Here is a 14,151-nt window from a genome sequence, read left to right as displayed (position 1 = left end):
TATCAAATTTATTTTTATTCTTTTTCTTTTTTTCTTTTTTATTTAAAATTTAATATTCTAACAGATTATAAAATATTCTTTTTAATATTATTCTATTTTTATATATTGTAGCATATCTAAACTATATATTACCAATGATACGAAGTAAATATATTGTACTCTGGACGCTAAATGCAGTGACTCCCGCGTGTTTGGTGTCGCCTTGGATCGTAGAAGTACACGTGTAGTTTCTACTTATTTCAAAATGGCAGAAAGCGGTAATTGTTATTAATTTTATTCGTATATTATATTATTTAATGTAATATCTATTATATTGTATTTCTTAATTTAAATCAGCGTTCTTAGTTCATGTACAAAAATGAGAAAATATATTTATCTTCTGTTATAAATATCAATTAAAAATTTAGCGGTATAAACACGTGTCTTGTATCTAATAAAAATTTTATTAGAAATTTTGTTTTAATTGCGATATAATAAATATATTGTATATATTTATTTTATATAAAATTCAACATTTATGCGTGTAATTGTTATGCTTAATAATAATCTTGATTTGTTGATACCTATAATAAACATAATTTCATAGGTTAATTTATATTTTTATTATTTAGATAAAAGTAAGAAAAAAAGCAAAAAGAAATCTCTTGGAGAGATTCAAGCAACAATGAAATGTCAATTGGAACCTTCAGATGAAATTATAAAACTTGAATACAAGGATTGGCCTCTTTTATTTAAAGTATGTAATATAAAATATATTTTAAGTCTATTATATTTATTAAATATATTTAATAATTTAATTTAATTTTTTTATGTAGATAAAATTAAACATAAACTATATTTTTTTTTAGAATTTTGATAAAATGCTTACTCGTACAAAACATTTTACACCTTTAACTAGTGGATCAACACCATTACACCGTACTTTATCTGAATATATAAAGTCTGGTTGCATTAATCTAGACAAACCATGTAATCCATCATCTCATGAAGTTGTTGCATGGATAAAAAGAATTTTAAAAGTAGAGAAAACTGGTCATTCTGGTACTTTAGATCCTAAAGTATCTGGATGCTTAATAGTATGCATTGATAGAGCAACAAGATTAGCTAAATCACAACAATCTGCTGGAAAAGAATATATTGCAGTTTTTAAATTACATTCTGCACCAGAAAGTTTACAAAAGGTAAATATAATATCTATATTAAAATTAAAATATTGTATTTATTACCATTGATAAGTTAATGTTATTAATAAAAAATTAATAGGTAAGTCAAGCATTAGAAAAATTACGTGGTGCACTCTTTCAACGGCCACCACTTATCTCTGCAGTGAAGCGTCAGCTTCGTGTAAGAACAGTTTATGACAGTTGGTTCCTTGACTATGATGAAGAACGTAATATGGGAGTGTTTAGAGTTAGTTGTGAGGCTGGTTCATATATTAGAACTATTTGTGTTCATCTCGGCCTCTTCTTAGGCACTGGTTGTCAAATGCAAGAATTACGTAGAAATCGTTCAGGTGTTCAATCTGAAAATGATGGAATGGTTACTATGCATGATATACTTGATGCTCAATGGTTATATGAAAACCATGGAGATGAATCTTATTTGAGAAGAGTAATTAAACCATTAGAAGCACTTTTGATAAATCATAAAAGAATTATTGTAAAAGATAGTGCAGTATGTATCATTTACATAAATATATTTTTTATGAAGAAGAAATATATTTCTTTATAATTATTAATATTACATAATTACATTAATATAGGTAAATGCTATTTGTTATGGAGCTAAAATTATGTTACCAGGAATTTTAATGTATGATGATGGTATTGAATTGAATCAAGAAATTGTAATAGTGACTACAAAAGGTGAAGCTATAGCACTTGGTAAGTATTAATGTAAAAAAAAGTTATATATTATTTATAATCTTAATTCAATTGATAATAAAATTTTTTATTATTTTATCACTTTTTAAATAAATATTTTAAGATTCTATTTGCAATTTTTTTTTTGTTATAGCTATAGCTCTAATGACATCTCCTACAATGACAACTTGTGATCATGGTGTAGCTGCTAAAATTAAAAGAGTAATAATGGAAAGAGATGCATATCCAAGAAAATGGGGTTTGGGACCCAAAGCTTCTATAAAAAAGCGTATGATAATTGAAGGAAAATTAGATAAATATGGGAAACCAAACGAAAATACACCTGCTGATTGGTTGGCAAATTATACAGATTATTCCACATCTGCAATTAAGGTATTTAAATTTTGTTTCTTTTCAAATTTTTTTATGTATGTTTAGTTATTAAAATTAATTTACTTAAGTTCTATATATTAATTAGACTGAAGAAAATGGAGTTACTGATCCTGTATCTAAGAAACGAAAATGGGAAGAGTTAGTTTCACAATCTACAACAGAGGTTTCAATAAAAGAAGAAAAAATTGACGAGTCAGAATTAACGTCACCAAAAGAGAAGAAGAAAGATAAAAAAGAAAAGAAAAAAAAGAAGAAGAAAGAAAGGACAGAATCTGAAGCTGATGAATCTATGGTAGTAGAAGCTGCAACTGAGGTAAAATGATTTATATTTAATTTTCATATTTAATGTTTATAAAAGATAAAATATTTTATTATTATGATTAATAGGAATCGCCGACAAAAGAAGAAAAAAAGAAAAAGAAAAAGAAGAAAGATAAAGATCAACATCAAGAAGAACCACTTGCAAGTTGAAATAATTTCTCAAATATATAATTATTAAAGTATAACTATTTCAATTTTTTAAGAATAAGAAAAATGCTACGTTACTTTATGAAAGTAAATGCAAATCTCTTATTCAAAGATAATTCTTTAAAAATGTATACATATTCTGCAATCTTTGAAAGCTGTAAAAAATATCCATATTCTGCAATATATATATATTATGGAACATTATATAAAATTGAAAAAAAAATATTTTATATGTTCTGTAAACTTGTACAAATCATAATTCAAATCAATTATATTTATAGTGGTCATTTAAATTATATTAAAAAATTCAATAATGCTATACTATCTTTTATTAGTAATTGAATAAGAATTATTAGCCGAGTATTATAAATTTTACAAATAATGAAAATATATTGATACAATATTTAGTATCAATAAATGTATATAAATAATGAATCCCATTTGCAAAGTACTGATATAGTATAACAAATTGAATTAGGATTCTTTTATTGTAATAATATTTTTTAAATTATGCATTTAATACTATGCAGTACTGCACAGGGTTAACATTTTTGTATCATGAAAAATATTGTCATCTGTTGTTTTATTTTTTTTCAGGCATTCATATATTTTAAAATATATATACATATATATATACATACATATATATATATGTTTTATGTATAATATAATAAATTATATATTATGTCTGAAAATGTGGCTGTCATATTCATAAATACATTTTGAATAAAAATGTGAAAATCTACTTGTCCATTATTTGCATTTTTAATATAAAAATAAGTAATACAAAAATTTTTATATGTTATATATATACTTTTTGAGTGTAAATTATAAACACATATATTTTAAAAAGATGTATATTTTTTTTTAATATATTGCAAATAGTATTTTAAGAAATAGTTATTTGAATACAACTGAATCAAGCATAGCTCCCAGACATTGAACAATATTGGTAGACATAAGTGTATCCACTTTTTCTTCTAAATGCCGTTTTGGATCTTGTTTACCCACATTCTTTATAGCTAATTGTTCAGGTGTCATTTTTTCTTCATCTTCTAATGCCTAAAAATATGAATTCTCAAATTAATATATTTAATGAAAAACTTTTGCATTAAAATATATACAATATTACATTTTAATATCATACCTTGTTATAATTTTTGGCAAGTTCAAGCATTTCAGATACAATATTTTCATTAAGTTTGCTATGTTCTGAATATTCAGCAAGCGTAAGACCATCCATCCACGTTTTTTTGTGTAAATTTAATAGCATTTTTTGTTCTAATTCATTTTTACGATAGTTGATACTAATGCTATAATAATGACGATTTAAACCATGGATCAATGCTTGAACAGATGGTTTTTGTAAATGACCTAAATTGGATGTAGTTTGACGAGGTTCTTGTCCTAAAACCTATAATTTTATATAAAATTAAGTATTAATAAATATGTATACATTGAAACAAAATTTTTATTTCAATTTGCTACATACCATAGTATTAGGAGTAATTAATCTAAATGCATCAATAACAACTTTTCCTTTTACTGATTGTATAGGATCAATAACAACAGCCACTGCTCTTTCACTAAGAGCTTCAAATGATTGTTGTGTATTAATATCTACACCAGAGAGCCAACAACCAAATCCTGGATGAGAATGATACCATCCTACTACCATTTCTGGCCGACCAGTTTGCTTAAGCATATCTAACATTTTTGCTTGAAATACTGGATCAACTGCTTCTACACTAACTCCCTAAAAAAATAATATATATTATTAAATTGAATATTAGAAACATATATTAAATAATTATTTTATAAAATAATAAATAATTTATAATAAAAAAGAGAAAAATAAAATTTCAATTTTTACCGTTCCTGTTTGAGGCATAGCAAATACATCAATTACACGCACAGTATAATCATCAACAAATTCACCAAGCATTAAACCCATCACTTCCATAGGTACACCAGCACGTCCATGTTTAAGCATTTTTAAAAGAGCTAATGATGATATGTATACCTAATAAAAATATTTTGTTAACAAATATATAGTAATTTATATTAATGTGAATCTATTATAATTTAACATTTTTATTTATTTTATTATATCAATGATTTATTAGTTTGATATTGACATATTATAAATTCTTTAGATATAGCAATTCATGTAATATATATATCTGGTAGCTATTAAAAAAGTGAGCTATAAAAAGAAAGTATGATAAAAAAAGAATTATAAGATATTAGAATTAAAACTTTTATAAATTATAAGTATTTTTTTAAAAACATAAAATATAAGATAAATATAGAATAATTATAAAATAATATGATAATATTTATTTGAAATAAATAAATAGAAAATTATGATCAAATAAATCATACCTGCTCTGCAGTGTCAACAACTGGAGCATCTGAAGGTGGAGGTCCTTGACTAAGACCTGGCATAGCGCCTCCTAATCTCAATAATCGATCCATCACTATTTATTTTTTATTTCTTTTAATAATTCTAAAAATATTGTACAATAATTAATTCGGAAATCAAAATATAAAATGTAATAATTATTTAATTATTTATATTTATGTTTAGTTCAATTATTAATGAGGTTAACTTTGTTAACGATATATTCAGAAAAAATTATATTTTTTCGATTTCTATAAAATATTACATTTATTTACTTACCTATTAAATTATATCACTGATTGTAAATACTACAATTTATCAGTCATCCGTAGCATTAAACAAACATATCTTTTATAAGCTAATGCATTGACAATTCTCAAATCTGCACACTCATGAGCGCAGCCTGTTGTAGCGACTAGCAGTTACAGAATTTTTAGTAGTATTATTTTAAGTTTAATAATAATGAAAGAAGTTAAAAATTCGGATCGTCCAAAATATGGAGGTGGACCGCATAATTTGGGTAAATTTTAAATTTTGCATTAATAATTTATAATAAAAAAAAAAATATATATATATAACTTTTAATTTAATTTAATTTATCGCATATATAAATAAGGTTATTTTATCTTTCTGTTTTTATCAAAATATAAATTTCATAAAAATTAAATTATGTTTAATTTAAATAATTAAATAAAATAATTTTTATAAATTATTTAATTCAGAAATAAAATCATATATAGAAAAATGCAAAAAATCGAAATCGATAAATATGAATATTATATATAATATAAATATAATACAATATAAATATTTGTAGGAGATCCAGAAGATAAATTTTTAAGAAAAGTAGAGAAAGACATTCTCATACCACAAAAAATGCGAGATAAAGCAAAACAAGAAAAATGCATTCAAGAGGTTCAAGGTAATTCTTTTATTACATATCTTTTAATGAGCAATAATTAAGTATTTTATTTATAGAGTTCAATGTATGTTGTAAAAATGCTAGTTATCTAATGCCATTTAAATGTAAGAAAGAAAATACTGCATTAATAGATTGTTTATCAAAATGGTATAATGATCCAAAATTTAAAGAAGAATGTACACAAGAATATTTAGAAGAGAGAAGTGAGTATAGAAGAACTGGTATTCCTAAAAAATCAAAATTAGGGAGAATTGGATCTTCAATTGTATAATATATTAATAATTATTTTTTATTTAGTATATGTAATTTAGTTTATTGTAAGTGAAATGAAGCTATTAAAATGCTATTATAATTATGTAAAAAAAAAAAAAAAAGAATAATTTTGAACGTATATTTATTTATTTACAATTATGATAAATGTTAAATACAAAATTAACATGAATCATCTTCTTCCTCTTCTATATCTTTATTATGTTTAGGATTCCATCTTCTCCATAATAATTCTCTTACAGAAAATTCAGAAAGTATATCCACATTTAAGGAGTTAGATGTATGTAAAACTGAAGATGGCCATAAAACTTGTGCAAATAATATTTCCTATATAAATATATATATTTAGTTTACAATTCAAAATATTTTATATGAAAAAGATATAATAAAGAAATTATTTAATAAATTATGAATTACCTTAGCAGCAGTTTCTGATAATCTTTCTAATCCTAATAAACTATTCCATGTTAATTTGCGCATACATTTATTTTGATCTGTGACTAATGCATCACCATCTAAAATATCTATTAATACAATGTAAGATGCATGATAAAATGGTGGTCCTTGTTTATATAATACTAAAAAATAATAAAAAAAAAACTTTAACATTTATTTAAAAAATTATTCAAATTTCATTATTACCAACAAGAAAAAAGAAAATAATACTAACAAAAATCTCCACCATATTTAAGACCAGGTTTTACTACCCATCCTTTGCTTCGAAAATAATGATATACAACATACTTTGGAATAAAATTTTTATCAGTTTTACAGAAAAAATGCCAAGCACTATCAATATCTAACAAATTACCATCAAAATCTATTAAATTCAAACAACCTAAACCATACAAAAGGAAAAATGTTTCCTCAAATGTAAGATGCAATGTTTCTTGAATTGGAAAACTTTCAGATTCAATTTTAGGTTTTATTTCTTTTAAATAATTTTCAATTTCTGTATCACTATCTGGTAAAACAAGTAATTTGTTTTCAATATCTATATTATCAGTAAAATGTAAATCATCTTCTTTCAAATTAAAATCTGTAAAATGTTCTTTTTCTTCATTTTCAATAGATTTTTTTTTGTTATTATCAGTATTATTATATTGTTTATTAGCATTATTTTCTATAATAATTAATGTATCATCTTTTTTTATGGAATTTATATTTGTATGATTTCCTTCTATCTTTTTATTAGATTTATTAATTTGTTGATTTTTTTTATATTTTTCATCTAATGAAGCAGAATTTGTATCTATTTCAATTATATCTGGTGTACTTTCTTTTGTTGGACTATTTAAAAATTCATTATCATCTTGATTGATATTTTTAGAATGAGAAAATTCACATTTGTTTTCTTCTAAATTTATATTTTTACTATTAGCTTCCATACTAAGTTCATTAAATTGTTTTAACCATTCTTGTCTACGAAGCCATTGTCTATTTCTTACAACTGGAGGTGCTCCATATCGTGTTTTACCAAATGAAGGAAAACCACGTGATAAAGATCCTTTTCCAAAAAAACCCTAAATAAATATGTTTAAATATAAATGAAATGAAAATTTTAATTACACATAAATATTTATTTTCAGATCATAATTACCATAGAATGTACTGCAACAATTTCTTTTGGATCTATTATACATGATCCTAAATCTGTAAGATGAGCAGTATATGTTGTCCATGTTTCATTTTCATCACCTGATAATATAAGTGGAAATGGTAATTGTTCTTTTAATTTTACACGACGTTTTTTCTTTGGTTCTCGTAAATTCATTTTTTATTTATATTTAATAATATTAAACTTAATTAACCATAGTATATAGTTTAAAATTTATATCCAGTTTTTTAAAATTTATTTAGAACACATTAACTTATTTTTCATTTATTTATATTATTTATTATGAGAAAAAAGTAAAAAAAATAATATAAATAATTATTATTATAAACACAAATATTATTTTATATATATTATTTAATATTCTAATAAGTAGTTGACAATTAGATATCTTTAAATACAGTAATTTTTTATTTTTAAATAATTAATACTTTTTACTAATATGTAAAACAAATACAGCATAGTATAATTAATTTGTTTTTATATTTAATATAATATAAAATCTTTTTTATTGTTTATAAAACTGGAAATAAAAATAAAAACCGACGAAGATCAATATGTATAAGTAACATTGAAAGGTTAAAGTGACTAGATTTAGAAATTTTTCATTTTTTTTTTATAAGAATATATATTATTTTTTTTTATAAATTTTATATTGGAAATGTTATTAAAATTATAGTTTATAAAATTGAATAAAAAAGAAATAATTTTAATAAATAATTATAGCATACAGATCTTTAATACTATTAAAAATGTAATTGTACGTATTAATTAATAATAAAATAATTAATTAGTAAATTAAATTTACTAATTATTCATATTTAGAAAAATAAGATTTTACTTAAAAATAAAAATTTATTTATTTTAAATATTTTTGTCAAAAATATATTTATAATATAATGTAAGTAATTATAATATATTGCTTACAATTAAAATGAATTAATTAATTATATTTCTATATTGAATAGATATTGAAGAAATAATTTTAAAGATATTAAAGATTATATATTAAAGAATATTAAATTAAATATAAATTTTTTTATAATTTAAAATCATTTCATTAATATTTATTTATGATTATTGAAAAATGAAAAAAGTTTACTCTTTATTTATTTTTTATACTTATATCATTTTAAAGCAATTTTTAGCATTTCATTAATATCAATTATTTTTTCTCTTGGTTTTCCTAATATTTTCCCTCTTTCACGTTCAACTTGATCAATTTTTTTCCAATCATTATATGATACTGTAGGTACTCCTCTATGATTAAGTATTTTTGACAAACCTTCAAAACCTGGTTTGTTTTTTGTAATTGATAATTCTTTATTTATTAATGTAGCAACTTGAAATGCACTTGTCATTGTTGATAATATAACTCCTATTGAACCTGTTGCAGCCCAACCTGCAGCATAAAGATTTTCTTTGACTTTTCCAGCTATATTTTTAATATGACCATTCTCTTTCTCAAATGGTATTGATGCATCTATTGGAACAGATTTGTAACCAATACTACGAAATGCTAGACCACATTCAATTTCTTCAAATAATCCAGTAGGTATAGCAAATTGTGTAGTTATATTATTACCTTCAAGCTTATTTATTGATAATTTAATACTCTTTATATCTTTAGAACCTAAAAATTTCACAGGGCTTCTTAAAAATAATAGATATAATTCTTTTGTTTTTGTATCTGAAGGTGTTTTTTCTAAATATTCTAACATAAGTTCAATTAATCTTTTTCGATGTCTTACTAAAGTATGAACTATTTGTTTTGCATATATAAAATCATCTTTATGCCAATAACTTTGACAATTATTTAATTTTAATAATTCTCGTAATTCAGCAATTGTAAATGCTGCTTGTAGTGGTCCCCTTCTTCCTATTAATGATATTTTACGTACTTTACTCTTTGACAATTTTTCCAAAGAATATGATGTTATATCAGTATTCTAAAAAAAATATAGTTATAAATATGTTAAAAGTATATTGCATTTATATATACTTTTTTATATATACTTTGAATTATAATATATTTAAATACATTAAATTTTTAAAAAATTTAGTTTAAAACATACCTTTAACTTATCAACTGGTGTTAATAAAATTCTTGCAATATCTATAGCAACATTACCTTGTCCTAATATAACGGCTTCTTCTACATCTAAATTAATGTTTAAATTACTATCTGCAGGTAATCCATTATACCAACCAACAAATCGTCTTCCTGGTATTATATTATTTAAATTTTCTCCAGGTATATTTAATGTTTTATCTTCTTCTGCACCATATGCCTAAACATTTATTAATATTAAATATAAAATTATTATGTATTAGTAAATTAATTAGTATATTATAAAGTAAAGAAAAATATGAATGAATAAATTTATTATACATACTAATAAAACTACATGATAAATTTCTTGCAATTCCTTTATGGTAACATCTTTTCCTATATTAACATTTCCTACAAACCGAAAACGTGGATTAGATGCAATTTTATCAAATCTATGAATAACATTCTTCACTGCTTGATGATCTGGAGCTACACCATAACGTACTAAACCATATGGTACTGGTAATTTTTCCAATAAATCCACTGTTATTTTATTATTTATCTGTAAAATTATTTTTATTATAACATTATTTTGATGTATAATTTATACTGCACTTACCTTTAATAATTGTTGCGCAGAATAAAATCCTGCTGGTCCTGCACCAATAATACACACTTTTGGTATAATATGTTCAGTTGAAAATAAACGAACATATTTGTATATTTTATTAAATTTCATAGTAGAGATTTGTATTAATCTAAAAGAATATATTGTAAATTAAAATGATATAAGTTTCACAATATTAAGATTATAATATTTTTTTAAAGAAGGCAGCCAAGAATTTTCATTTTGAGTTTGATTTTTTTCTCTATATAATAAAATTGAAATTTATATCTAATTCTATTATATATTTTATATTTTTAAATATTTATAAATGCATTATGAATATGGGAAAAAAGCACACACCATTGACAAATATGCATTTATATTTTATTATATCAAAAATTTGGTACAACTTTGGTGTTTATTTTGGATCATCTTTTAATTTATACTTTGTTTCATCATATGTAATACATAATGAATATATGTTTTTATGACCCAATGGTTAAGGTCTGCTGAATAGCATAAATAACACCCTAAAAAAGGAAATAATGTCAAATATAATATTGAAAAATTATAATTAAATATACTAATATATAATTTTTTTTACCTTTATAAAATAGTGATGGAGAAATTATTTCCAAAATAGCTCTCCCTTGTTTTTGTGCTTCAAAAGAAGCAGCTTTAATTTCATTTAAAAATCTTAATATTTTAGGATTATAATTATAATGATGTAATGTGATTTTCAATCCTACATGATTACATATTGTAATTTTTAACAAATTAAAAGCACAGCTTATAAGATAAAGAAGTTCAATACTCAGATGAGTAAACAATGAATAACCAATTAAAACTAATGTTGCTCCAATTTCAAGTTTTTGTAATGTATCATAAATTTCTGTGATTATTTCATGGCCATCATAAATATCTGTATATCGAAAAATTAAAATTTCGTGTTTTGGTTTACAAAAAATTTTAGCTTTTAAATTCTCTATACTTTCTATCGAAGGAAATTGTATTTTCAAATTTATTTTGCTAAGGATGTCATCAATACCATTTAATATCTTTAAAGCATTTTTATTACAAAATTTGGAATTATATATTTTGTGAAACATTTTTCCTGAACGAATTTGCAAATCTTCTGGGAATTCAGAGAATTTGTACTATAAAAGGTAAAAATTTAATTTATATTGTAGAAAAATTTTATTTAAAGAGAGTATATAATAATAATGAAAAAGAATTTTAAAAAATAGCTTACTTTTATAACTTCATTAGATGATACATGAATTTCAATTTTATTAAAATCATTACAAAAACTTTCTATCCTATCTAAAGGTGCTAATTGTTGTTTTTCACAACGTTCATTATATGATCCTTGTAATGATCTTTTATATAAATTTGTATTAATGGTTCTTCCTAATATAATTATGTTTCCTACAATTTCTCCTGTTTCTAATTTTTTTACATTGTAATCTTTAACATATTTATCAGCAACCATACACTGAATTTGTTTTGTATCTTGTAACATTTTAGATTCATCAGAGTTAAATGTAACAATATTGTTTACTATAACAAGACATTGATGAGATTTAAAAAATTCACTGCATTGTATAATTTTTTCCATAAATGCATATGGAATATCATGCTTACTAAAAATTGCTTGCTTAGGACCATATTCATAATGCTCTTTTAATTTTTCTAAATAAGGTGAGATAAATGTTGGCCCTTTAAAGTTTGTACATACAACATATGTTTCTGAATTTCCTTCTTTACTTGTTGCTGGTTTTATAACACTCACATTACTAAAACAACAAGATAATAAATATATGAGACATATTGTATTACATTCAAAAATAGTAAAAATTTTTAATAAAAAACTGCCTCCTGTAGCTAACAATTGTAATGCAGTTATGGTTTCACAAAAATGTAAATGTATTAAAACATTTTCTTGTTCCGCTGGAACATCTGTACAATCTATACTACCATCTGCAGTAATCAAGAATATATTACAATGTGGCTGTGCTACATTTATAAGTTCATTCAAATTTTTTAAATTCATAAGATTTCCGGTATTATCTTCTCCAAAACACCAATGATTTAATGTGTGTCTAATGAATCTGTCATCATCAACCATTATAGATGCCGGATTACCTTCATAATATGGATTTAAGGTCATAGCAAGCCAATCCCATTTAATATTAGGAACATTTGTTTTTAACCAATGATTTAAAGATGTGATGAAAGCTCCAGGTGCTTCACATAAATGAACAGATTTAAAACATTTATTATTATTACGAATATAATTCATTGGTATTAAAGGAAACGATGATACTATTTCATAAAATTTACACCATGCTTGAGTTAAAAGTTCTGGCTGAATATAAGTTTTCAATCGAGTCATAACATCTTTTGCACTGTTTCTTATTCTTGTATGTAATTGCCATTTATCAGGATCATAATTATTTAAGCAATTCTTTATGGCATTCAATTCATTTTTTATTAATTGTAATTCATCAACTGTCCATAAACAATCTTTAAACATTGTTGTTGGTTCAGGCATTGTATAACATTCATTATTTACAATTGTAAAACGTTTATTAAATAAATTATTTATATGTTCATTTTGAGTTTGATTTTTATGCATACAGTCTTTATTTGTATGTAATAATTGTTGTTTTTTTAAATCATATTCCTCTGTTTCCATTGTTTAATCAATAATTTAGTTACTACATTTATTCGCATGTACTCACATAATAAATATAATTCTTTTTACGTAAATTTAAAATATAAAATAAGAATGAAACAATATATAAGTTAATAAATATATTTATAACTTATTTTTAAAAGAATTTAATAATTTTTTCAACATTTAAAGATTAGAATTCTTTTATATAATTGCCTTGGCTGACTTCTTATTTTTGACAGATGTAATTTCTCACCTTTTCGTATAATATGATAATAAATATAATACTTTATTTAGTTAACAAAAATTAACAAAAAAATTATATTATTTTATTTCGTGAAAACTATGAATATACATTCTAAAATTCGTATAATATAAACACTACTTTTTTTTTTATAAAATAGCTTAATCGATATTTGAAATTATCATATAAATTTGATTTGATTGATAAATAAAATTATATGATTTATAAGTATGTAGTGGGAGAACAGTAATAGGTAAAAATATTGAAATCAACGCCATCTTCAAAATGTCGTAAATGACACATAAACGAAGGTCAAAAAATAGCGAGAGAAAGATAGAAATAAAGTAAGAATTGACCATCAGCATCATCTCTCGAATACTAAAGATATCTTTTTTGAAGAATCATTTTAAATATACTCAAGAGATGGTGTTGATCTTTAATTCTTATTTTTTATCGTATTCTATCTTTGAAAAGTTATATTTGATATTCAAGAGATGGCACTAAACATCAATTCTTATTTTATTTCTATCCTTTTCTTACTATTTTTTGTCTTTTCTTTGTATGTTTCATTTGCGGCACTCTGAAAATGGCACTGATTTCAATAATTTTTATCTATCTCTGTCCTTTTTGTTATTA

General features: G+C 22.8%; 6 protein-coding genes across 9 annotated transcripts; 2 read left to right on the top strand and 4 right to left on the bottom strand.

Moving 5' to 3' along the window:
* The first annotated feature begins 133 nt into the window (after positions 1–133).
* Nop60B (dyskerin pseudouridine synthase 1 Nop60B) lies at positions 134–4,600 on the top strand. Of its 2 annotated transcripts, XM_086908276.1 has the most exons (9): positions 134–257; positions 612–736; positions 849–1,181; positions 1,264–1,674; positions 1,763–1,883; positions 2,017–2,255; positions 2,341–2,568; positions 2,643–2,717; positions 4,281–4,600. In XM_086908276.1, exons 1-9 carry the CDS (start codon positions 245–247, stop codon positions 4,287–4,289), a joined length of 1,554 nt encoding a protein of 517 aa, XP_086764402.1. In that variant the 5' UTR covers positions 134–244; the 3' UTR covers positions 4,290–4,600. The 2 variants fall into 2 exon arrangements, with proteins under 2 accessions (XP_086764402.1, XP_012350398.1); XM_012494944.3 differs by lacking the exon at positions 4,281–4,600 and having other exon boundaries at positions 153–257; positions 2,643–2,749.
* Rpn11 (regulatory particle non-ATPase 11) lies at positions 3,565–5,571 on the bottom strand. Its single transcript, XM_012494953.3, has 6 exons — positions 5,407–5,571; positions 5,109–5,232; positions 4,597–4,746; positions 4,216–4,479; positions 3,871–4,137; positions 3,565–3,785 (listed from the first exon to the last, which is right to left on the bottom strand). Exons 2-6 carry the CDS (start codon positions 5,199–5,201, stop codon positions 3,624–3,626), a joined length of 936 nt encoding a protein of 311 aa, XP_012350407.1. The 5' UTR covers positions 5,202–5,232; positions 5,407–5,571; the 3' UTR covers positions 3,565–3,623.
* Positions 5,506–6,440, top strand: LOC100866599 (COX assembly mitochondrial protein homolog). Its single transcript, XM_012494962.3, has 3 exons — positions 5,506–5,647; positions 5,945–6,049; positions 6,106–6,440. Exons 1-3 carry the CDS (start codon positions 5,590–5,592, stop codon positions 6,318–6,320), a joined length of 378 nt encoding a protein of 125 aa, XP_012350416.2. The 5' UTR covers positions 5,506–5,589; the 3' UTR covers positions 6,321–6,440.
* Tsen2 (tRNA splicing endonuclease subunit 2) lies at positions 6,427–8,778 on the bottom strand. Its single transcript, XM_003690871.4, has 4 exons — positions 7,920–8,778; positions 6,990–7,842; positions 6,737–6,897; positions 6,427–6,646 (listed from the first exon to the last, which is right to left on the bottom strand). Exons 1-4 carry the CDS (start codon positions 8,091–8,093, stop codon positions 6,482–6,484), a joined length of 1,353 nt encoding a protein of 450 aa, XP_003690919.2. The 5' UTR covers positions 8,094–8,778; the 3' UTR covers positions 6,427–6,481.
* Positions 8,770–13,822, bottom strand: dare (NADPH:adrenodoxin oxidoreductase, mitochondrial). 2 transcript variants are annotated; one of them, XM_003690962.4, is made up of 5 exons: positions 13,528–13,822; positions 10,607–10,745; positions 10,331–10,549; positions 10,010–10,225; positions 8,770–9,883 (listed from the first exon to the last, which is right to left on the bottom strand). In XM_003690962.4, exons 2-5 carry the CDS (start codon positions 10,724–10,726, stop codon positions 9,062–9,064), a joined length of 1,377 nt encoding a protein of 458 aa, XP_003691010.1. In that variant the 5' UTR covers positions 10,727–10,745; positions 13,528–13,822; the 3' UTR covers positions 8,770–9,061. The 2 variants fall into 2 exon arrangements, with proteins under 2 accessions (XP_003691010.1, XP_012350401.1); XM_012494947.3 differs by lacking the exon at positions 13,528–13,822 and adding an exon at positions 10,955–11,092.
* aft (cap methyltransferase 2) lies at positions 10,957–13,531 on the bottom strand. Of its 2 annotated transcripts, XM_086908274.1 has the most exons (4): positions 12,239–13,531; positions 11,847–12,154; positions 11,199–11,751; positions 10,957–11,124 (listed from the first exon to the last, which is right to left on the bottom strand). In XM_086908274.1, exons 1-4 carry the CDS (start codon positions 13,290–13,292, stop codon positions 11,030–11,032), a joined length of 2,010 nt encoding a protein of 669 aa, XP_086764400.1. In that variant the 5' UTR covers positions 13,293–13,531; the 3' UTR covers positions 10,957–11,029. The 2 variants fall into 2 exon arrangements, with proteins under 2 accessions (XP_086764400.1, XP_086764399.1); XM_086908273.1 differs by having other exon boundaries at positions 11,847–13,531.
* Positions 13,823–14,151: the final 329 nt, after the last annotated feature.

Source organism: Apis florea, unplaced genomic scaffold (assembly GCF_048593485.1).
Source record: "Apis florea isolate Af1SG1 unplaced genomic scaffold, ASM4859348v1 contig_3068_pilon, whole genome shotgun sequence".
In the NCBI taxonomy this organism is placed as follows: domain Eukaryota; kingdom Metazoa; phylum Arthropoda; class Insecta; order Hymenoptera; family Apidae; genus Apis; species Apis florea.
The sequence above is the reverse complement of the archived record's forward strand: the minus strand, read 5'-3'. Positions and strand labels throughout refer to the sequence as shown.

Coding starts and splice junctions, on each gene's coding strand:
- Nop60B (XM_086908276.1), top strand. Junction 1,675..1,762: donor TTATTGTAAAAGATAGTGCA/GTATGTATCATT, acceptor ACATTAATATAG/GTAAATGCTATTTGTTATGG. Junction 1,884..2,016: donor AGGTGAAGCTATAGCACTTG/GTAAGTATTAAT, acceptor TTTTTGTTATAG/CTATAGCTCTAATGACATCT.
- Rpn11 (XM_012494953.3), bottom strand. CDS start 5,201: ATGGATCGATTATTGAGATTAGGAGGCGCTATGCCAGGTCTTAGTCAA. Junction 4,138..4,215: donor TAATTACTCCTAATACTATG/GTATGTAGCAAA, acceptor ATAAAATTATAG/GTTTTAGGACAAGAACCTCG. Junction 3,786..3,870: donor TTGCCAAAAATTATAACAAG/GTATGATATTAA, acceptor TCATATTTTTAG/GCATTAGAAGATGAAGAAAA.
- LOC100866599 (XM_012494962.3), top strand. CDS start 5,590: ATGAAAGAAGTTAAAAATTCGGATCGTCCAAAATATGGAGGTGGACCG. Junction 5,648..5,944: donor AGGTGGACCGCATAATTTGG/GTAAATTTTAAA, acceptor AAATATTTGTAG/GAGATCCAGAAGATAAATTT. Junction 6,050..6,105: donor ATGCATTCAAGAGGTTCAAG/GTAATTCTTTTA, acceptor TTTTATTTATAG/AGTTCAATGTATGTTGTAAA.
- Tsen2 (XM_003690871.4), bottom strand. CDS start 8,093: ATGAATTTACGAGAACCAAAGAAAAAACGTCGTGTAAAATTAAAAGAA. Junction 6,898..6,989: donor TAAATATGGTGGAGATTTTT/GTTAGTATTATT, acceptor ATTATTTTTTAG/TATTATATAAACAAGGACCA. Junction 6,647..6,736: donor TATCAGAAACTGCTGCTAAG/GTAATTCATAAT, acceptor ATATTTATATAG/GAAATATTATTTGCACAAGT.
- dare (XM_003690962.4), bottom strand. CDS start 10,726: ATGAAATTTAATAAAATATACAAATATGTTCGTTTATTTTCAACTGAA. Junction 10,550..10,606: donor CTGCGCAACAATTATTAAAG/GTAAGTGCAGTA, acceptor ATAATTTTACAG/ATAAATAATAAAATAACAGT. Junction 10,226..10,330: donor TTTATCATGTAGTTTTATTA/GTATGTATAATA, acceptor ATAAATGTTTAG/GCATATGGTGCAGAAGAAGA.
- aft (XM_086908273.1), bottom strand. CDS start 13,292: ATGGAAACAGAGGAATATGATTTAAAAAAACAACAATTATTACATACA. Junction 11,752..11,846: donor CATCTAATGAAGTTATAAAA/GTAAGCTATTTT, acceptor TACCTTTTATAG/TACAAATTCTCTGAATTCCC. Junction 11,125..11,198: donor TCCATCACTATTTTATAAAG/GTAAAAAAAATT, acceptor TTCCTTTTTTAG/GGTGTTATTTATGCTATTCA.